The 21491-nt window shown below is 43.6% G+C and overlaps 3 protein-coding genes and 1 long non-coding RNA gene across 4 annotated transcripts in view; 3 read left to right on the top strand and 1 right to left on the bottom strand.

The window, feature by feature from the left end:
* Positions 1–21491, top strand: part of LOC119389360 (basement membrane-specific heparan sulfate proteoglycan core protein-like) — a gene marked incomplete in the record, with an annotated part of 213331 nt that overhangs the window by 79539 nt on the left and 112301 nt on the right. The window contains 4 exon segments of the mRNA XM_049414410.1: positions 16256–16372; positions 17676–17786; positions 17880–17936; positions 19952–20179. Coding sequence (XP_049270367.1) covers positions 16256–16372; positions 17676–17786; positions 17880–17936; positions 19952–20179 — 513 coding nt within the window.
* Positions 2284–7793, top strand: LOC119389361 (uncharacterized). The gene is made up of 7 exons (XM_037656581.2): positions 2284–2772; positions 3440–3604; positions 3669–3855; positions 3929–4171; positions 4381–4552; positions 5995–6143; positions 6418–7793. The coding sequence occupies exons 1-7, from the start codon at positions 2671–2673 to the stop codon at positions 6579–6581; spliced, it is 1182 nt and encodes a 393-aa protein (XP_037512509.1). The 5' UTR covers positions 2284–2670; the 3' UTR covers positions 6582–7793.
* On the top strand, positions 7802–11101 carry LOC125758002 (uncharacterized). The gene is made up of 3 exons (XR_007415686.1): positions 7802–8672; positions 8993–9311; positions 9948–11101. It is a non-coding gene; the product is annotated as an uncharacterized LOC125758002 (long non-coding RNA).
* Positions 11101–13005, bottom strand: LOC119389362 (P2X purinoceptor 7). The gene is made up of 2 exons (XM_049414411.1): positions 12053–13005; positions 11101–11342 (listed from the first exon to the last, which is right to left on the bottom strand). Exons 1-2 carry the CDS (start codon positions 12244–12246, stop codon positions 11186–11188), a joined length of 351 nt encoding a protein of 116 aa, XP_049270368.1. The 5' UTR covers positions 12247–13005; the 3' UTR covers positions 11101–11185.

The following is a 21491-nucleotide window of genomic DNA, read 5'->3' as shown; positions in this document are numbered from 1 at the left end:
CAGGTATTGTTAACAACTTCAGCTACCACAACGGTTAAACCATGATCATGGGCGTTAGTCGTCGCAATGCAGATGTGCCAGTAGGCGTCAGTGTGGGATCATCACCATCAGACAGTGGTATAGCTGCCAAACATGAATAGACATTGTACAAGCTCTCGTATATCACTGCACAATAAGCACTACTTCTGCGAAGACCTGTTTCACTTTCGTGTGATACTGATTCCTATGATGGAAGGACCAGCTATGTTTTTTTAGCATAAACTTACTGTTCTTGTCTGTCATGGAGGATGGCGGAAGTTAACAAAGCATACATAAAGCTTTGCTAAAACAAAGCATTTGCTGCATTGACAAAGGCAAGTTCTCTTGGCAAAACATTGCCTTCAATGGCTTTCCTTGTTTGACAATTTCTGTTCCTGTGTGACACTTTAAATGGTGATATCTAACCTTGTCATTGATAGCAGGTCTAATGCACACTTCATGTAGTAGTACATACGTCTGTGTGTGCAGCTGCAGCAACCTTATATTACAGCTATATTGCAGGGTCTGTACATGTCAGTGTTTTCTTTGTAGTGTTCGGGTTACGTGCAGCCTTGTTGCATAATGACAAATGCAAACTTGTGCTTGGATAAATGTGTCTTTGTTATGTAATACAACACTATGTTTTATTATTTTTTTTATTCCTCTAGATGACCAATTATTGCTGCCCAGTTCTGTTGGTGCTGAAGAGATTGATGTGGCGCAGAGAAATATGAGAAGTGTTGGTATGTAGCTTTATTTTTCAATTTTTGTAAAGGTGGCTATTTTGTTTGCCATTGGACATTGGTGTATGCCATTGGACAGCTAGAGAACACACGCACACATCAAGGCATAAACACATGGAAGTATATAACCACAGTTCCATTCTGCCCCCTCCCCCTGCCCGGAAAATTGTATCGCTACTTGCATCCTGTGATGCAAGTAGCAAAAAATTATTCCTGGCCAAGATTGCTTGATGCCGATTGAGATCTTAGTGTTGCTTGGGCATTGGGTTCGTACACTTCTTGTCTTGACCACCAGTCTGCCCTTACAGAACAATGAACAAAGTCGATCAATTGGAGGTCTCGTAAAGTTGTGAATGCAGTTGCGCTGCTACTGAAACAGTACAATTTTGTGGGTCTTTATTTGCAGAATGCCAGACAGAGCTAACCACTGCAGATCTTGCCCTGCTGGAGGACATGCTGCATCCGAGGTGTTCTACACCACTGCCCATTGATGACTCCTGTGATGAATCCTATGGATTTGTAGATAATTCACAGGACTGTACTTATGAGCCTACACTGCATGACAGTTCCTTGTAAGGAAAACTCGTTATTTTTTCTACTGTTGATGGCATAGATTGTTGCTCAACCTATGTAACACCTCTTAGGAAAACATATTGTTATGGTGTTGTATGCATATAGAAACAGTTCAAGAAAAATTAACTGTTGCATGTGACAGAGACAAGAGCTTACTGCTTTCTGCATTACACAATATCAGTGTTTGATTTATAGCGAATGACTGGACGCAAAACACACGTCTATTCATACTGGTTAAAGTTCTGTTTACTTATCCAAAGATGACAGCATAAACATATTATTTATAGGCCAGCTCCAGAAGCAGCAGCACCGCTTGAAAGGTCCATGCTGCGAAAGTTTGTCGTGTACGAGGACCAGCTTCTTGAGCTCGTGAAGCTGTGCAAGACTTGTCTTCGCCCAGCAACATCGTCCCTAGAGGTTTGTAACAGATAGTATCGATACCTCTAAATAACTGTCTTGCCTTGGTGGGGATAGTGTCGTGTTTCAGCTATGCAAGATAAGGTTGATATGGTGAACTGCATTATGTGCTAAAAAAAGGAATGTAAAGAAGGAGGATGTTGTGTAATTAATGCCAAGTGTAAGTTCAAATGCAATTTATCAAGCATTTTTTCGCTTGACTACTATGTCAATTTTGTCTCGCTAAAGGCAGGTAACATATTCTGCCTTTCGGATTTATGCAATTTCGTTGTGTAGTTTATGTTGCACTGTTTAAGGCAGTTGAATCGTGTGTCTGCATTTTGTCTTAAAAACAACTTTCTGGAATCGCTGCAGATTGCTGCTGTTGTGTTGATAGCATAGAGTGGTCAGTTATCAAAGTCATTGTCTTGACTGGGACAACTTATTATGCACACTCGCCTAGTGTCTATTTGTATGCTTCAAAACGGCTGCACAGCACATGTGATATTGTACAATGATATCGACTTGATGTCGCTGTGTACAAAATTGACAGACCGTATGCATAACCATCAGGAGCAATGGCATGTACTCATGGAATGACAGTGAAATAGTTATTAGCACAAAAATTTCTTACAATACTTAGTAGCTTCCAAACTTCATTTGTCAGCCAAGGTTAATGTTGAGCACCCTTAGGCGTTTCAACATCCTGCTCCAAATTCAGTGCAGCAAGTTTCATACCAGACACAATACACTTGAGGGTGCATGAAATACTGCAACAATACGTTGAATTCGTTTACAGGTGCTTGGCTCTTTGGTCACTATTACAACAACATGTGAAGACGGCCACACAGTGACTTGGCACAGCCAGCCAAAGAGTGGAAACAATGCTCTTGGCAATGTTGCACTTGCTGCCAGCATCCTTTTTACTGGATGCAGCCCGATGCAGACACTGCGCTTCTTGCGGAATGCCGGGATAAGCTGCTTCTCCAGCAGAACTTATTACCGCATTCAGCATGACCTCTTGCTGCCAGCCGTCAACAAGGTTTTCACATTTCTTTTTTTTTTCTTATATACTCTTTCTTGACATACTCTCTTCTTATTTACTAAGGATTTCTCTTTATGAACACTGCTTGCTGATGCCCATTGACCAAAGGTGCTTAGTAAGCAATGAATTATTCCGTAATACATGACATTAGAATAACTTCGACTGCCTGGTTTTATTAAGCATGCATTGAAATTTTAATAAAAGATACAACCGGAACAAATGATGAGGGTCAGACATTGGCCTACATAGGCTGGTGCTTTCCTGAAGTATTTATACATTTGACCAACAAAAGTATGTATTGCTTTAACTAAACACCAAGGAACAAAATTCCATGTCCTATTTACTGCAGTAAACAAGTAAATTGTGTTAGGGTGATCCAGAATAAACAACCCGATGTCTTAAAAACATAACACCTTGTGCTTTTAAAGGTAACTATTGGAGTAATCAATGATTAATTAAGATATCTTCGAAAACTAAACTTCTCTATTCTGAATGCTCAGGAACAGTTTGCATGTGCACTGCCTGCATGCTCTAGCTCCGGCAGAAAATGTGTACAAAACTGGAGCAATCAATATATTTTTGTAACTGTTTCGAACATGTAGGCACCTTAGATGACGGAGTTACAAACAACTTGCATGAATTTTACAATCCATTCTTGCCACAGGTTTGGGAGAAAGAGAAGATGGCATTGCATCAGCAGCTAAAGCCAACAGGAGCGAGGCTTGCAGGGGACAGCCGATCCGACTCCCCCGGATACTGCGCCAAGTACGGCACGTACTCATTGTTGGAGACGTCCATCAATAAAATAATTGATGTTGAGCTTGTTCAGGTAATGAGAGCTTGCCATTTGGCCTTTAAAACAGCTAAACTGCATTTAAGTTTTTTTTCTGCAGTCAAATGAAGTAGCCTCCAGTGGCCATATGGAGTTGGAAGGGCTGAAAAGGACACTAAAAAACCTCCATGACAGTGGAATCGCAGTGCTTGAGATCGTGACGGACCGCCATCCACAAGTGCGGAAGTACTTAAGGACACACCAGCCTCCTCTGCTCCATCTTTTTGATGCATGGCATGTCAGCAAAGGTCAGGCTTCAAGGTTTATAACTGTTTTAAAACCACCTCTTTGTAGCAAACTCATTATCTCTCTTTCATGCAGGCGTCAAAAAGCAGCTTATCGCTGCTGGCAAGCACCGAGGCTGCGAATTGATTGGCCTCTGGAGGCGGTCTGTCATAGCACATCTCTACTTCGCCGTCGGAGTTGGAAAGGGCAATGGGGATCTTGCCATAGCTGTGTGGCTCTCCCTCCTGAATCACATCCAGGACAAGCACACTGGACACGGCCTGCTGTACCCGGAGTGCAAGCATGGGGAGCTGGAGCGAAGGAAGTGGATCTTGCCAGGTATCATCTATCCGAATATTCCTTTCATAAAGTTTTAGAAATAACAGGTGCAAAATGGGTACTTGAGCCAGTGGACTGGCACTAAGAAAAAGAACCTGCAATAAGGACAGCACATAACATTCCACAAACAGCATTCGCTTTTCTTTGAATTGCATTTTTTTCACAATTCTTAACGTAACAACCAGTCTTGTGTTTCTAATTGTTTTCAGGCACGGATGCTTATGACAGGCTACATGCCATTGTCACAAGCAAACGGCTTCTGGATGACATCAGGCAGGTGTCGCCCAATTTTCAGACATTTGGCGTGGAGTCATTCCACTCCATAATAAACAGGTTCGCTCCAAAATGCTATGCATTTTCGCATCAAGGGCAGCTGGCCAGGTACGTTCTTTGCAAGAAGTACATGTGAGGAACATATAATTCAAGCTGTAAAATATGTGCAAATCTAAGAAGTGCTTATTGTTTTGTATTTTTCTCTATACCTATGCAGTGTACACTAACTCATTTACCTATATTGCTGTAATACTATTATTATTCGCATCCATACAGCTGCAGGCTACATATAAATTACACCACAAATGTTGTCACAAACATCTTGTCACTGCAGACCTGATGTATGACGCTGAACTTTTACAAACACTGCATTGAAAATTTGCAGAGTCAGTGTTTGTAATACCAGAAGTCTGCCAGATCCCATCTATTGTGGGAATCAATTTCATGCAAAACAGTCGGAAAGTAGCAGCCTGTGCTAGATTTTTTTCCTTTGAGCCAAGCGTTACAAGGTGGATTGACGTCGTTATGTAAATTTAGTACTTGCCTGCACTTTGATCACCATGAAGTGCACGCTGCGGTACAATGATGTGCACATCATAAGTAGTGGTAGTAGGCGTGGAATGCTTGGCTGTAGCTTGCGGAGTCATATATATATGTAACGTTTATCACATAAACATAAAAGCGGAGAGCCAACACTGCCACAGCAATTGCCATTGTTCTCACGTGACGCTTGTATAGGGTCTTTTTTCGAAACAGTTTGAAGCACTGACATGGCTCAGTGGTACAATACTTGGCTATCATGATAATGTCTGCATTTGATTCCGGGTCGAGGCACGATTTTTATTCTTTGCTTCCACTAAAATATTTCACATATCACCAATGCCGCCGATACCGGCGCTGCATTTTGTGTGTGTGTGTGAAATGGGCTACTTCACACCATCATGTTAAGATTTAGAAAGTCTGGGTTGATATAAACTGTGAATCACCTGTGGTGCATACACGCATACCACGGGCTGCCGTATGCGGGTATGTGCCGTAAGTGACTGCTGGATAGGATTTCATGCTGTAGGCAACAGGACGTCACATTATTCGTGTCATGACCTGTCATTTCATACATTCACATCGTCCCATGCCTATGTTGGTATACACCAAGCTAAGGAGACGACCATGACAGCGCCAACACAGATGGACGGATGAATGAATAGAAATGGTCAAAATGCTTTGGTTTGCTATGAACTGCTGTGCATTTAATAATATCAGAATGTGCCTGTATATTAGTGTTTTTAATTACTTTGAGCAATCAGCTCTGTCATATGTGCCTTTCACACATGATGATGTGATGTTGCTGATTCTAAGTGTACATACAATGCAAAGCAAAACATGGACAAATAATGTGTGGAATCACAGTGTGTCCATGCTGCTTCTAATTTGTGCACATGCTTGACTTAGCATTGTACATACATGTAGAACAGCCAGCAAACTAACCTGAATGTTTTCTTTCCTTGAATTCTCCACTAAAGCGCCACTAATGAATGCATTATGATGTGCAGGTGTCTGCTTTCCGCCCTTCATTACAATGAAAATTCGGGAAGAATGCAGGCAGCAACGAAGAAAGGGGATCTGCGATGGCAGATAAAGCATCCAAAGGCGAGGGGAGGCGAGCCTGTTGCTTGTCCCATCAGAGAACTGCCCACTTATGGTGTGTACATCAAACTTCATGATTTTTCTATAAAATCTTACTTCTTAATTAAGAGGGCTACTTGAAGTTTAGCTTGCCACCAAGAATTAAAAAAAGATGTTAGGGTTTCCAGCTGGTGGCAAGCACGTAAAAAAGTGAGCTTCTTCATCTATGCTATATGTTGCCTTCTATCCAGGCTGTTACAATAAAAACTCTTACGTGAGCTTGAAGACAACTACGCATGAAACAACCAGTGTTCACACTAATGTAACCATTATTTGTCATCTATATGCAGCCTACGTGAACCATCTTCTGTCTGCTGTCGAGGAGCTGCTTGCTTGTGGCAGTAAAGGTGGAACGGATGCCACGCCACAGCCACCACACTTGTCAGCTGCCTTTGGGCCAGTCGACAAGGTGGCCATTGTCGAAGCCCACAAGTCACGTTTCGCAGGCAACTGAAAGCCAGCTGACATCTTCGTCTTCTCCTGCTGAGCTGATATTGCTGACACTGTTTGCAACTAGCGACATAGTGATAGACTGTCTCCCCCATTCTGGGCCTGTAAAGCGCTCCCGTTTCTGCTTCAACATTCTGATGAACCCTAGATGGCAAGCGGTCGCATCATCATGCATAGCCCTAAATATGTCCAATTGCGGATTCTGTAGTATCACCAGAATAGGAATACCTGGAGTTTTACATCCCAAAACCATGATAGGATTATGAGGGACACCGTAGTGGAGAACTCTGGGAATTTCGACCATTTGGTGTTCTTTAACGTGCACTGACATTGTACAGTACACTGGCCTCTAGCGTTTCGCATCCATCGAAATGCGACTGCCGCGACCAGGATCAAACTTGCAACGGAAGCAGCTGCATCGTGTTGGTTGATTTACTGAACACAACCAGCACAAAGCTGTTACGGTTACTGTTGAACTTCGTTTATTCGCAGGACAGATGGTCAGGCAAATATGGCGTCGTTGGGCTGCACCAGCTCACGTATTCTTACTGTTGTCCTGCTCGGATAATACCGTTGCAATATTTCCTTATGGAACTGCTCCCTTGGTTTATTTCATTTCTGCCACCATCCATCGCTGGAATTTTCTGTGAGAACTGTGGAGAAAGAGTTTTGATTGTGCTGTCATTGTATAATTTTTATCAGCGACATGTTCAGTCTCTTGGGCAGAAGTGCTTTGTTCTCTATCAAAGTCGGACTATTAGGCAGGTAATTTCAGCGATCCTGCTTAACACTTGATCATTGTAATCAGCTTCTTTTCCATATAACGCTTTCAGTTCTCTGGCAGGAATGTGCAACACAAATATTTCGTGCAGCTTGCACAGCTCATTGTTGCCAGGAGTCAGCTACTATATTCCTTGGAACTTCTTGCGTTAGAACACAGAATGAATTCAGCTGACACAGTAGGTCACTTGTTGACACAGGGTGTTTTTTAATCTGTGGTGACGTGACTGATACCTCAACTGATAATGTAATGGCTCATCAGGCAGCTAAGCATCAGGCAGCATTGAGCAGCTAAGGATGTCAGTTTAATGCCGTTTTTCAGGTTCCTGTTCGCTTCTTACATAGTCCGTGAGGTCAAGACGACTGCATCCTTTCAGAAATTTGGAGAATGTATTCAGTGCTACGTGTACAGGCTTGGCAACTCTTTCTGTTTTGTTATTTTACGTTAGCGACCAAGGCCTTTGCCTCTTTTTTTTTTTTTTCGCACTCATTGTCAGAATAAGTGTTCTTTTCGTGCATAGCTATGCCGTGTACCCCACTTCTTGAGACTGGGTGTTGTTGAACGTGCAGTTCTAATGATGTACTAGCTCGTCAGGGAGGACATTGAGCAGCTAAGGATGTCAGTTTAATGCCGTCTTTCAGGTTCCTGTTCGCTTCTTACATAGTCCGTGAGGTCAAGACGACTGCATCCTTTCAGAAATTTGGAGAATGTATTCAGTGCTACGTGTGCAGGCTTGGCAACTCTTTCTGTTTTGTTATTTTTACGTTAGCGACCAAGGCCTTTGCCTCTTTTTTTTTTTTCGCACTCATTGTCAGAATAAGTGTTCTTTTCGTGCATAGCTATGCCGTGTACCCCACTTCTTGAGACTGGGTGTTGTTGAACGTGCAGTTCTAATGATGTACTAGCTCGTCAGGGAGGACATTGAGCAGCTAAGGATGTCAGTTTAATGCCGTCTTTCAGGTTCCTGTTCGCTTCTTACATAGTCCGTGAGGTCAAGACGACTGCATCCTTTCAGAAATTTGGAGAATGTATTCAGTGCTACGTGTGCAGGCTTGGCAACTCTTTCTGTTTTGTTATTTTTACGTTAGCGACCAAGGCCTTTGCCTCTTTTTTTTTTTTTTTTCGCACTCATTGTCAGAATAAGTGTTCTTTTCGTGCATAGCTATGCCGTGTACCCCACTTCTTGAGACTGGGTGTTGTTGAACGTGCAGTTCTAATGATGTACTAGCTCGTCAGGGAGGACATTGAGCAGCTAAGGATGTCAGTTTAATGCCGTCTTTCAGGTTCCTGTTCGCTTCTTACATAGTCCGTGAGGTCAAGACGACTGCATCCTTCAGAAATTTGGAGAATGTATTCAGTGCTACGTGTGCAGGCTTGGCAACTCTTTCTGTTTTGTTATTTTTACGTTAGCGACCAAGGCCTTTGCCTCTTTTTTTTTTTTTTCGCACTCATTGTCAGAATAAGTGTTCTTTTCGTGCATAGCTATGCCGTGTACCCCACTTCTTGAGACTGGGTGTTGTTGAACGTGCAGTTCTAATGATGTACTAGCTCGTCAGGGAGGACATTGAGCAGCTAAGGATGTCAGTTCAATGCCGTCTTTCAGGTTCCTGTTCGCTTCTTACATAGTCCGTGAGGTCAAGACGACTGCATCCTTTCAGAAATTTGGAGAATGTATTCAGTGCTACGTGTGCAGGCTTGGCAACTCTTTCTGTTTTGTTATTTTTACGTTAGCGACCAAGGCCTTTGCCTCTTTTTTTTTTTTCGCACTCATTGTCAGAATAAGTGTTCTTTTCGTGCATAGCTATGCCGTGTACCCCACTTCTTGAGACTGGGTGTTGTTGAACGTGCAGTTCTAATGATGTACTAGCTCGTCAGGGAGGACATTGAGCAGCTAAGGATGTCAGTTTAATGCCGTCTTTCAGGTTCCTGTTCGCTTCTTACATAGTCCGTGAGGTCAAGACGACTGCATCCTTTCAGAAATTTGGAGAATGTATTCAGTGCTACGTGGCAGGCTTGGCAACTCTTTCTGTTTGTTATTTTTACGTTAGCGACCAAGGCCTTTGCCTCTTTTTTTTTTTTTCGCACTCATTGTCAGAATAAGTGTTCTTTTCGTGCATAGCTATGCCGTGTACCCCACTTCTTGAGACTGGGTGTTTTTGAACGTGCAGTTCTAATGATGTACTAGCTCGTCAGGGAGGACATTGAGCAGCTAAGGATGTCAGTTAATGCCGTCTTTCAGGTTCCTGTTCGCTTCTTACATAGTCCGTGAGGTCAAGACGACTGCATCCTTTCAGAAATTTGGAGAATGTATTCAGTGCTACGTGTGCAGGCTTGGCAACTCTTTCTGTTTTGTTATTTTTACGTTAGCGACCAAGGCCTTTGCCTCTTTTTTTTTTTTTCGCACTCATTGTCAGAATAAGTGTTCTTTTCGTGCATAGCTATGCCGTGTACCCCACTTCTTGAGACTGGGTGTTGTTGAACGTGCAGTTCTAATGATGTACTAGCTCGTCAGGAGGACATTGAGCAGCTAAGGATGTCAGTTAATTGCCGTCTTTCAGGTTCCTGTTCGCTTCTTACATAGTCCGTGAGGTCAAGACGACTGCATCCTTTCAGAAATTTGGAGAATGTATTCAGTGCTACGTGTGCAGGCTTGGCAACTCTTTCTGTTTTGTTATTTTTACGTTAGCGACCAAGGCCTTTGCCTCTTTTTTTTTTTTTTTCGCACTCATTGTCAGAATAAGTGTTCTTTTCGTGCATAGCTATGCCGTGTACCCCACTTCTTGAGACTGGGTGTTGTTGAACGTGCAGTTCTAATGATGTACTAGCTCGTCAGGGAGGACATTGAGCAGCTAAGGATGTCAGTTTAATGCCGTCTTTCAGGTTCCTGTTCGCTTCTTACATAGTCCGTGAGGTCAAGACGACTGCATCCTTTCAGAAATTTGGAGAATGTATTCAGTGCTACGTGTGCAGGCTTGGCAACTCTTTCTGTTTTGTTATTTTTACGTTAGCGACCAAGGCCTTTGCCTCTTTTTTTTTTTTTTTCGCACTCATTGTCAGAATAAGTGTTCTTTTCGTGCATAGCTATGCCGTGTACCCCACTTCTTGAGACTGGGTGTTGTTGAACGTGCAGTTCTAATGATGTACTAGCTCGTCAGGGAGGACATTGAGCAGCTAAGGATGTCAGTTTAATGCCGTCTTTCAGGTTCCTGTTCGCTTCTTACATAGTCCGTGAGGTCAAGACGACTGCATCCTTTCAGAAATTTGGAGAATGTATTCAGTGCTACGTGTGCAGGCTTGGCAACTCTTTCTGTTTTGTTATTTTTACGTTAGCGACCAAGGCCTTTGCCTCTTTTTTTTTTTTTTTTTCGCACTCATTGTCAGAATAAGTGTTCTTTTCGTGCATAGCTATGCCGTGTACCCCACTTCTTGAGACTGGGTGTTGTTGAACGTGCAGTTCTAATGATGTACTAGCTCGTCAGGGAGGACATTGAGCAGCTAAGGATGTCAGTTTAATGCCGTCTTTCAGGTTCCTGTTCGCTTCTTACATAGTCTGTGAGGTCAAGACGACTGCATCCTTTCAGAAATTTGGAGAATGTATTCAGTGCTACGTGTGCAGGCTTGGCAACTCTTTCTGTTTTGTTATTTTTACGTTAGCGACCAAGGCCTTTGCCTCTTTTTTTTTTCGCACTCATTGTCAGAATAATTGTTGTTTTCCGACTGTTGTGCTGGTGATATAGCGTGTTTTGCATATGACCAGGACACAGCCTGCCATGCCCACAGAAATAAATCAAGTGGAACAAGTTGTTTGCCTTTATTGAAATGATATACTAGTACTCCGGATACTTAAAACCAGAGTAGTCTTCTGAAGGAAATTGTGCACGCACTGCGCACACAACGCAGCTCGGAAGGACGACCCGCTTTCTTCTGCCAAGGCGATGCCAGACCCACCGCACGAATTGCCGATACGCGGTGTATCGGTATCGCCTGAAATAGGAATGCAATATGATATAAAAATGCGGTGGCAAAATTGAAGGTAGAAATACCCTGCAGCTGAATGAGATGTTGGCAGAGTCACATTCTAAAACCACCTACTAACAAGGGGCCCTTTTTGAGCACACAAAATTATGAAATAAGAGGTCGCTGTTTTGTAGCATGCAGATGCCTTTAGCACGTAAAGATATGTAGAAATGCTTATCTTTATGTATCCTTTACTTATTGAACCCACTGAGCCAAAGCATTACAGAGGGCTGTCGTTTATAGGGCAGAAAAAAAAAACGAAGTACATAAAATCGATCGCAAAGAACGTGAAAGGCGAGATCGAGTTTTATGATTTGTGAACAACCATCAAACAATGCAAGCAGCAACGACACTAAGCTTTCGTTTTTTATTCACATATGCAGTGCGATCTCGCGTTCGTGCATAACTTGCGCTGCCCGACGATCGGTGTTGTCCGACGGCACTTATATATTATTTATAAATTTCCTGTATTTTGTCGGACACGCGATATATGGGCATAGCAACATTAGCATGTAAAATGCGCCTATGTACGTTCTGCGTGCGTGGATGACGCGTCGTACATGCGAGCAACCTCGACTTCACAGAAAGTACACTGAAGGTATGCACTTTGCATGCACTCTGCAATGAGGTCTACTTCAGCAGAAACAGCGAACTTCGATCAATCGCAGCAGTAATACCTGTGGATTTCTGGAGCCTCAATGACGCCCGGACGGTCTTCCATCAAGGCGTAGTACGCTATCTCCAGGGCGTGGATGTCTAAGCATCCACGCCGAAACGTCGGGTGTTCTGTGACGCAGGCAGCCTCATCCGGCACAAGAGAGTTCACTTTGTCGATCTCTCGACAACACACCGATTCCGTCTCGGTCTCCATGGCGCGGCAGCTCCCACAGAGACACCTGCGCAGTTAATATTATTGTATAATGTTTAGGCGTTACGACCAGCACAAGGCTGGCATCATGCGCGCGCAGTGCGGCTGTATATACAAGAGCGACAGGACAAAGAGATACATGCGGTCTCAAATCTGCACCGAGCACCAATAATTTGAAGCAAGTCATATCATTACCAAATCCACACGGCAAACGCTATCGACTTTCAGGACACCCGGAGGATGCCCGCGCGGTATCGAGCAGTAGATACGAAATTCTTACCATTGGACGTTCCCGATGCGCAAGGCCTCCTGCATGGCATTATCGCTGTCGGGCGACGAGCTGTCTTCATCTGACGAGCTTGCTAGCGGGTCAAACGCGAAATGGTTGGCAGGGTCGGCAAGCTCGGCATCTTCTTCTCTACCGAAGTCGTTGCTGTCGCCGGAGTCGCTTGACGAAACTTCCATCGTTGACGGCGCACAAGATGCCACACGTGCGGCGCGCAGCAGACGACGGAGCCACGGACGCTCGGAGATACGTCACGATAACTTGCGCGTGCACATAGCAACGCCTGGGGGCGCTGCTCATACTATGTCGTGACGTCAGGGTACAGTATGAACCGAAACTAGCTTTTAACGACGCCTTGTAATTAATTTTTCAGGGCGCACTCACGCTTACCGGTACATTTTCTAGGCTCTTGGGGCCTTGGCGTACCATTTGACGCAAAAAAACGACAACTGAAAAATTTCGTGTCAGTACCCCTTTAAATGGCTTATTAAGGCACACATCAAGCGGCTGCAGCTGTGATGTCATCCCTCCCGGGATGACGACGAGCTCGGTGCGGGAGTCGCGCAGCAGTCGCTTTACGGAGTCGGCCAAGGTGACACCGAAACGCGTCGAGCACAAGCATCGAAGGGAGCCCCAGCAGTGCTCCGGGCCGTCGACACCACACGGACTTTATCCAGTCAAGGACTAACGATTCGTCCATCCACCCCTTGTCCTGGCAGCGGACGACGACATTTTTCGGGAACTTCTCCCCCTTCGGCAGCGTCTTTCGTTTGAACACCACGTAGGGTGGCAGCTTGCGACCGTCAGCCGTGCAGGATAACATTACAGTCACCCGCGTTTTTTCGTTTCCAGTCGACCGCACGATAACTTGCCTGGAGCCTTTTTGATGCACCGTCAGCGCCGAGGGCATATCCAGGTAGACCGGCGTCTGATCCGCGTTGCCGATCTGGCCCAGCTGAAAGGGGACTGCCTTTCGCAACGCAATTATGTACCTTTGAAAAGCCACGAGGTGCTCTTCGTAGCTCTCTGGTAGCTTCTGGGAGATCGACGTACGCCGACGTAGGGAGAACCCAGCGCGGCGCATGAAGCGAGACACCCAATGCTTGCTCGCTTTGAAATCCTCCGGCTGAATGCCTTTGTCTCGAGCGATCTCCCTTGCCTTCGCTTGTAGCAGCTCGATGTTGACAGCGAGATGTGCAGCTCGCTGCTCCCGCACAAAGTCTGTGAGTTCTCGTTCCACGTCAGGAAATGCTCCATTTTTTGGTCCGCGGAAACTTTTTCGCTGGCCGCTGCATGCAAAGAGGGCTTCCTTCTGCTTCCGCCAACCGCGAATGCTCCGCTCGTTGACTCCGTACTGCCGCTCCGCGGCACAGTTGCCGATGGTTTCGGCAGCAGCGATAACTTTTCTTTTAAAAGCAGCAGAGTACTGCCTGCGCGGTCCTGACATGGCGTAAAATCACAGGAGCAAAATCGAGGCCGTCGTTATGGGCACCAAGTTGAAGCAAAGGCCTAACGCCGCTAACACTACCTAGCTAACCTAGCGCAGAAGCGCGCAGACAGCTGATGATGATGATAGCACCGCGCTATGCCGAAACCGAAACTGAATTTGGACCGAAAATTCTTGGGACCCGCATATAGTACGGGGCCGAAATTCCGCACCCTAAAATCTAGAAAAAAACCCCGGGCTATACGCGGGTTTTTACGGTATGTTCCAGGAATCCAGATACCTCCAGCACAATCCCAGTTGCCTATTCCCAGCTGTAAGCCAACAATTGACGATAACCTCTACCAAAGCAAAACTGCACAGTACAGCAGAGGTGGTGGCAAACACCATTGCTAACGAGGATAAAGACCAGAAAGGAGTCGGCCTTGGTACTCACATACGCTCAAGTACCAGGCATCTGTTTAATAGGAAACATCCCCAAGGTGGCCTTAAGTTTTGGCACTTCGCTTGCAAGAACATTATTCCATTACTACATGGTGCTCTCACACACGGTACTGGCGAGAAATGAAAAGGTGAATCGGCTAGCTCATGCATTTCACATCATGCACCCATCGACAAGCTCACTAGATGTCACAGAAAACCCCCCAAAAATGCGGTACAATCACATCTGAACCTTACCAGGGTACAGGGCTGCAAGTTGTGTTGACTACAAATAAAAACACACAGATCTCTACAGACAAAACAATATAAGCCCCACACAATATGTAGACATTTTCCCTCTGTGTGGAGTGGCCCACTGTTTCCCACATTATGTTATAATGAAGTATGCAGCAGTCAAATGTAATTCCCCCCCCCCCCCCCACCCAAAAAACAACTGCTGTAAATAACAAGAAAAACGAGCAGTGGAAGACTTCGCTTACTCGCATGGAACAGGAAGGGCCAGTGTAGCTCTGGACTGTGGATCCATGCACTGACACCTGAACCAACTTCGTGCGATGAACATTGAGTACTAAGAGAGAATTATGCTGTGGAATGAATGTCATCGGGTTATTTTAAAATGTCCAGCTGGAGTTGCAAGCTGTGTTCTACATTTACATCAGTTTCTCAATTACAAAACCAACGTCATCAAATTAAAATTTTTGATGCAGTTGAGCATTAATCCATCACGCTAACCTGGATCATTATTTCACTTTATAGTGTCAATTTAAAGGTGCCAAAGATTGTACATCGTTGAATCAAATTAGCAGGTCTTACTCCTTTAATCATTCAATATGTCTGCTTCTGTTCAGTTTGACTGCGCTTATACTATAGGGACTACAAGACATGTATAAACACATTCATCTGGTTCTTTTTCTTGTTCTTTGAGTGAAAATTTCAGTGGTTAAGCAGTGCTGTAGCAATAGGCCCTTCCAAAGCCTCACTGAACATATCGGATTCGTATAAAGAAACTTGACTGCAGTGCTAAACATGCATCTGCATTAGTGCTTTAAATCATAAAAGAACACTGCTGACCTGACCCCCTTAAATCTTAAGATGTCTGTATTGTGCATGTACTTCACTGTTCATAAAAATGCTGTGAGGTGTTCACATCCATTCCTGTTGCTCTTGGCATAATTTTATGCTATTCTGCTAACCGCTACATCTATGTGCTGATGCACCTTTCCGTGCTCCTCTCTCAACTTTAGGGTCCTGAATGTTTCTGTCCTTTCTTGCATGCTGCAGGAGGATGTGGTCACAGTGAGTTTGGATGTGGTGATGGGAAGTGTGTGGAGGATTTGCTCAGATGTGACGGTTACTATGACTGTGAGGACTTTTCTGATGAGCAAAACTGTGGTACTGATCAAGTTTGCCTCATTGATACTCTTCCAAAGCATCATGGTTTTATATGCACTGAAGATCGAAGTGATCCTTGTTCAGTTTCTTCAATGGAGTATTGCCAGATCAGAGATAAGACAACCTGTTTGTTAGTCATCGTAAGCGTAGTTTAGCTTATGAGAAGCATGTATGAAGATTTTTTAACCTTAACTTCATGTGTGATGCAGAGCAAGCAATGACACATTGGAAAACTGTTATCTTTTTGTTGGCAATATGCACTGTATTCTAACTACTGGAGTACAGTGCAAAATGACTGGTGCTTAGTTTATTGTGATATGACAACTGTGACTACACGCTCACTATCTCTATATGCACTTCATGAGACTTTTGCACGCTGCATACTTGCCTCATAATCTCTTTAACTTTGTCTTTTCTTACCTGTTCCCTGCTGTCTGTCTGCTTTATAGAATCTCACCTCTGCAGGCCTTCACAATTCCGATGTCAGTCGGGGCTCTGTATAGACAGAGATGAATTTTGTGATGGAGTGCCTCACTGTCCTGATCGGTCTGATGAGCTTAACTGCTGTAGGTTTCTCCTGCTTACTACTTGCTTCTGCATGTGCTGCTGTTATGTCTGTGCTGCAGTTGCTCATTACTTTTTGTCTGCATCTAAGTGTCTAATTACCTGCACCTCCTGTGCCACAGTGTCGGAGCAAAACACTTGTGGGATGGGAGCTGTTGTTCTGTTCTTATTTCCAAATGGCTGAAGGATACAAAGCAGTGCGATTACGCTCGTGGATTTTGTGCAGCTAGTTGCTATGTTGCATTTAGTCTCTATCCATTCTCTTGCCTTATAAGTTTTTCGCGGCTGCAGGACAGTATAGATGTTTGCTGGAACCATTATGAATTCTGAAATTTCCTTTAATTCCTGATTTTATATGTTTATTTATTAGGAATAGAACTTTGAAATCCCAAAGATCCTACAGAACGGATGGTAAGGTGCAGTCAATGACAGCAAAAAAGAAAGGCATTTTCTCAGGTTATCTCGAATCATTCAGTATCTATAATGGCAGCAATGAAAGCATCAAGGTTGTTCCATATGGTGCTTGTCCTTTGGACAAAAGAACGACGAGCTTGTCTGGCAAGTTTACTCCGTCATGGTAATCATCCTTAGCTGAAATCTAGCAAGGTGGTATAAGGAGTACTAGCACCTGGTTGTAATCGTGTGTTTTGTGCAAAAGACACAGGACTTTTGTTCTTTTATGTACAAGAAACTGCTACTAATAAAACTACTTCATGTTTACTTTTTTTTTTGTAGCATTGATGGCTGTTATTGTTCGAACAAATGTACGCCTGTATTTTTTGTAAAGTAACCCGGAACTAGTATGAGCATGAATGCTGAGCTTTAGAAATACAAGGAAATAGTGGCTACAGGTGACTACAGGTCCTTGATTTAAGCACAAGCAAGGTGTGTGACCGGGCTCGTTGGTATTCCATGGCGACGTGAACAACGCGTGAAACGCACAAGGATAGTCCTCGTCGGTCACTCGTCCTTGTGCGTTTCACGCACTGTTCGCGTCGCTAAGCACAAGGTATGATTTTGTGCAAAGTCTTCTAGTGATGGCTGTGCCATGGGATAGCTACATCTGTAATGCACACAGAGAATACATTTAAGGTCAGTCTCGTTGCAGTCTTCAGGGTAAGGTACCACTTCAAGCAGCAGTGGGCAAGCGCTGCTTGAAAAAGCCATTCTTTGATGTTGCTTTGGTGCAATGTTTTGTTTATTCCTTGCAGAAGATTATTTTTTTTCTTTGGCACAGTGCATTTTATCACATGCATGAGTACTGTTCTCTTCAAGAAATGGACTAGCATGCATTATTTTTTTCAGGGACATGCCAGCCTGGACAGTATGTATGTGCTAATGCTCAATGCATTGAACGATCCCAACGTTGTGATGGTCGTTTTGACTGCACAGACTTTTCTGATGAAGCGGACTGTGGTAAGCAACCATTAAATTGTTGCTAAAGTGGCTTACCATGAAACCGAGGTACTTCAGAGTGGGTTGCATTCACTTTCTTTCAATCCTTTGCAGATCCTGATGCGGGTGTGAACATCAAGGTGTACCCAGAAAGACAGACAATTAAACAAGGTATGTATCCTCTTGAGTTAACCGAATGCAAAACCTTATGTTCGGAGGCGCTTGATAGAATTATTCCTGCACGCTTGGAAAGGCCTCATGTTTGAGCTGTGTGCACTCAATGTCCTCACACAGTCATGAAAGTTCTCATGGGAAAAAAATTGTCATCTTCACACTAGCGGTGCCAAGCCTGAAGGAAGAGCACAGCTGGGTGGCCTTCTTTATCACTATTTTATTTCTTCTCTTTCTTTCTCTTTGTCTCTGTTTCTTGCATCTCTTTTTTTGTATGTTTCTTCCTCTTTCTCGCTCTTCCTGTCTTCATTTCTTTCTTCTGCTTCTTTCTTTCTATTTTGCTCTGTTTTTTCTTTTTCACGTCTTTCTATATCTTTCTCTATCTTTAATTTGTACCTTTTTATCTCTCTCTCTCTGCTTCTTTCTTTCTTTGTTTCTCTCTATTCTCTCTTTCTGCGTCTATCTCTCTGTGTCTTTTATCTCTTCTTTCGCGTTTCTTTCTACTCATGATGGCCAGCGCAAACGGAACATGGATGACTAAAAGAAACGACGACAGTGTTCCATTTGTTGCTGGCCGTCCTGAGTATTTTCCAACTCTCCCAACTCACAGTTTCTATCTTTTTAGGCCTTTATTCCCTTTCTCTCTTTCTATCGCTTTCTTTCTCTCTTTCACGTGTTTCATGGGCTCCACTTTGCCGAGCAGAGCTTTCGTTTAACGCTCACACCTGCTGTACTCGGTAGGGGGCTTTCCCAATTCCTGTGGTGCCTACCCACCTGTGGAGTTTTGCATGTATGGAGCACAAGTTACTGATAGCTTAAGCAGCTTCACTATTAAAGGTTTACTTAATTAACCATTTAACTCTCGCAGAGCGTATATTACCCCCCTCTTTACCAAGTGCATCCAATGCCTTCAGGGGTGAATGTTACCGTATGATGTTATGATGGCACTAAGTGTACTTGATTTAACTTGCTTTAGGCAAATTTAAAAAGTGCTGCTGCTAGCTCAGTCTCCTAAGTTTCTTGTTTTCACGGCTCCATTGATATTTGAGACATCCTCCATGTTCATCATTTTTCAACATTATTGGAATGTTATACTGCATTGATATCAAAGTTAGAGGCAAAGTAGTAGGTTATGTGTCCTTGTTTGGTGAAATGTTTAATTTGTCTTTCAAAGGAAACCAGCTAATAAAATGCGCGAGATTGAGCCTACTTATTTATGTGATATCCTCGACATGTCTTCGCATTGTAGCCAGCTTGATTTCTGGCAAGAGTAACTATTCGTGCTCCAAGCACATTATGGAGAGTATTTCGATGGTGTATCCACTCCAGCAGTTTAAAGGCTGCGGTGTACTCCTCACCATAGACATTGTCATTATACATATAGTACGCCTGTAAAAGTATTATCAGTAAGAAATTTAATGATCAGGTTGATATAGCATATTAAAACGTTTCAAAATAGGCTCCTCCTGTATCCTTGCTTGCTGGCAGCAACATATTGCCACGTGCGTTTCTTCTTATCACTTTCGTTGTATTCAGTTTTTGCCTACAAAGACTACCCAGCACCTCCACCAGATGTCATGTGGCATCTGGTGGAGGTGCTGGGTAGTCTTTGTGGGCAAAAACCGAATACAGCAAAAGTGATAAGAAGAAACGCACGTGGCAATATGTTGCTTCCAGCAAGATTTCTAGGCATTGATAGCATCACAGTAGGCCTCCTCAAGAATGTCCTCTAGAGCCTAGGTGCAAGTGTCTTTGACTTTGTCAACTGTCCGGAAATGTCCTTGCACAAGAGACTCGACATTCCCGCAAACAGGCGCTTGTCCCTGTGTAGTTATGCGCTCATATTTCAAGTATTGTGAATCACCAACCCGTAATTCTTTAAACATAACTCGCAAAGCCTCGTTCAGGTACCTGGTCACTTCAGTACAGTTTAACAATCCAGGAAGCGTTCGACTTGTAGGTTTGTCGTGAAGTCTTTGCATGTGGAAACCACCTTTTTGTTGTGCCTCATGCAGGCCAAGAGGTTGTGTTCCGCTGCCGAGATGAGGGCACCAGGCGCTCTCAGGTTAAGTGGACGCGACCGGATGACAGCCCCTTGCCTCCCCAGTCAACCGATGCTCGTGGAAGGCTGACTATGCCCAACGTGCAGCCCGACCATGGGGGCGTCTACCTTTGCAAGGCTGTGGGTGTCCAGGCCTCCACATCGGGAGCTCAGAAGGCTGCTTTCCTCACCGTGCAGCCATGTAAATATCCAGATTATTGCGCCCCCATTCCCTGAGACTTTGCAAACTCTGGCTGTTTGGCAACTCTGGGTGCTTGGTGTGCTTCAGCTGTCTTGCTTTTTCTTTTTTTTTTTTGGCTGTTTTTGTATCTCCTCTAACATTTGTAGGTAGCTGTTACTTTTTTAGTGCAATAATCTGCTACAAAGCCTGTCACCATGGGCATGCTTGGTAATGGTTCTCAATTTGCCTGTGTGTGGCTTATGGCTCATGCATCTAGATGTGCATTGTTGAACATAATATAAATGTGCCATGCAAGTAGTGTACATATGTCGGACCATTCCCGAGAACAATGTGTGTTGAGCTGACCTTGTGAGTATGTTGTCTGTTATTTTTTGGATTTTTGTTACCTGGACTTTGCACATTACCCTTGCTACCACCTAACTTTTTTTGGCTGTCTGAGATACTTTTGCTGTGTCAAAATAGCTGAAACAGCATGTTGAGTGTGAGGCACTTTCTATCATTTACCTACAGTTTTAAGCCAAACAGTCTTGCATGTCACTTTTTCGTTAAATAAAAAGTGTGAATACAACAGGCACAATCTGCCATTTGTATTGATACTGCCTGTTAATTTATCTGAAGCTTTTACGCCTTTTGTTGAGTGCCATACATTCAGTTTGCATTGCTGCTACATGCAGTATGCATGCCATAAAGTGCCTGTTTCAATTACTCTTAAGACATTCAGAATACATCGAAATCAACGGCCCCTGGCCATCTTTGTAACTTGTGAGAAAAGCATGCAAATCTGTGCATTGCTCAGTGCTCTATACATATCATAATTGTGGCTTGGAGTCATTTTTGTGTTAAAGGCCTTTTACAAAGGTATGTGTATGTCGGCTGTTATGTTTCATCGTGCCATTTTAGGGCCTAATAGACCTTCTTTATAAATATTTGTGAAGGTTTCAATTAAAGCATTCCAGTAGATGGTTCAAGTGGCTTGTGCAGCTGAATGCTTAAGCTTTCATGACAACCCAATATATGTGACCTGTATGAAACATGTGCATAGCATATTGCAGAATGATGTGCAATAGAACGTTTGAAATTTGTTTGCTTTTCTTAATATCCTGCAAAACAACTGCATAAAGCTTTTCAGTGAAACTGGAATTCATAATTAGCATGCATCAACATGTATGATTTCTTCGTATAATGGAATATTAAGCTGTACCAATAATTAAGAAAGCCTGTAAAATTGCATTGCATTAAACTTTCATTATCAGCATTCAGATATAATTGTTGCTAATAGCAAGGAAATGCAGTGGGTCCTTTAACCCATTCC

Source organism: Rhipicephalus sanguineus, chromosome 4 (genome assembly GCF_013339695.2).
Source record: "Rhipicephalus sanguineus isolate Rsan-2018 chromosome 4, BIME_Rsan_1.4, whole genome shotgun sequence".
NCBI classification, from domain to species: domain Eukaryota; kingdom Metazoa; phylum Arthropoda; class Arachnida; order Ixodida; family Ixodidae; genus Rhipicephalus; species Rhipicephalus sanguineus.
This window is presented reverse-complemented; position numbering and strand designations above follow the sequence as displayed.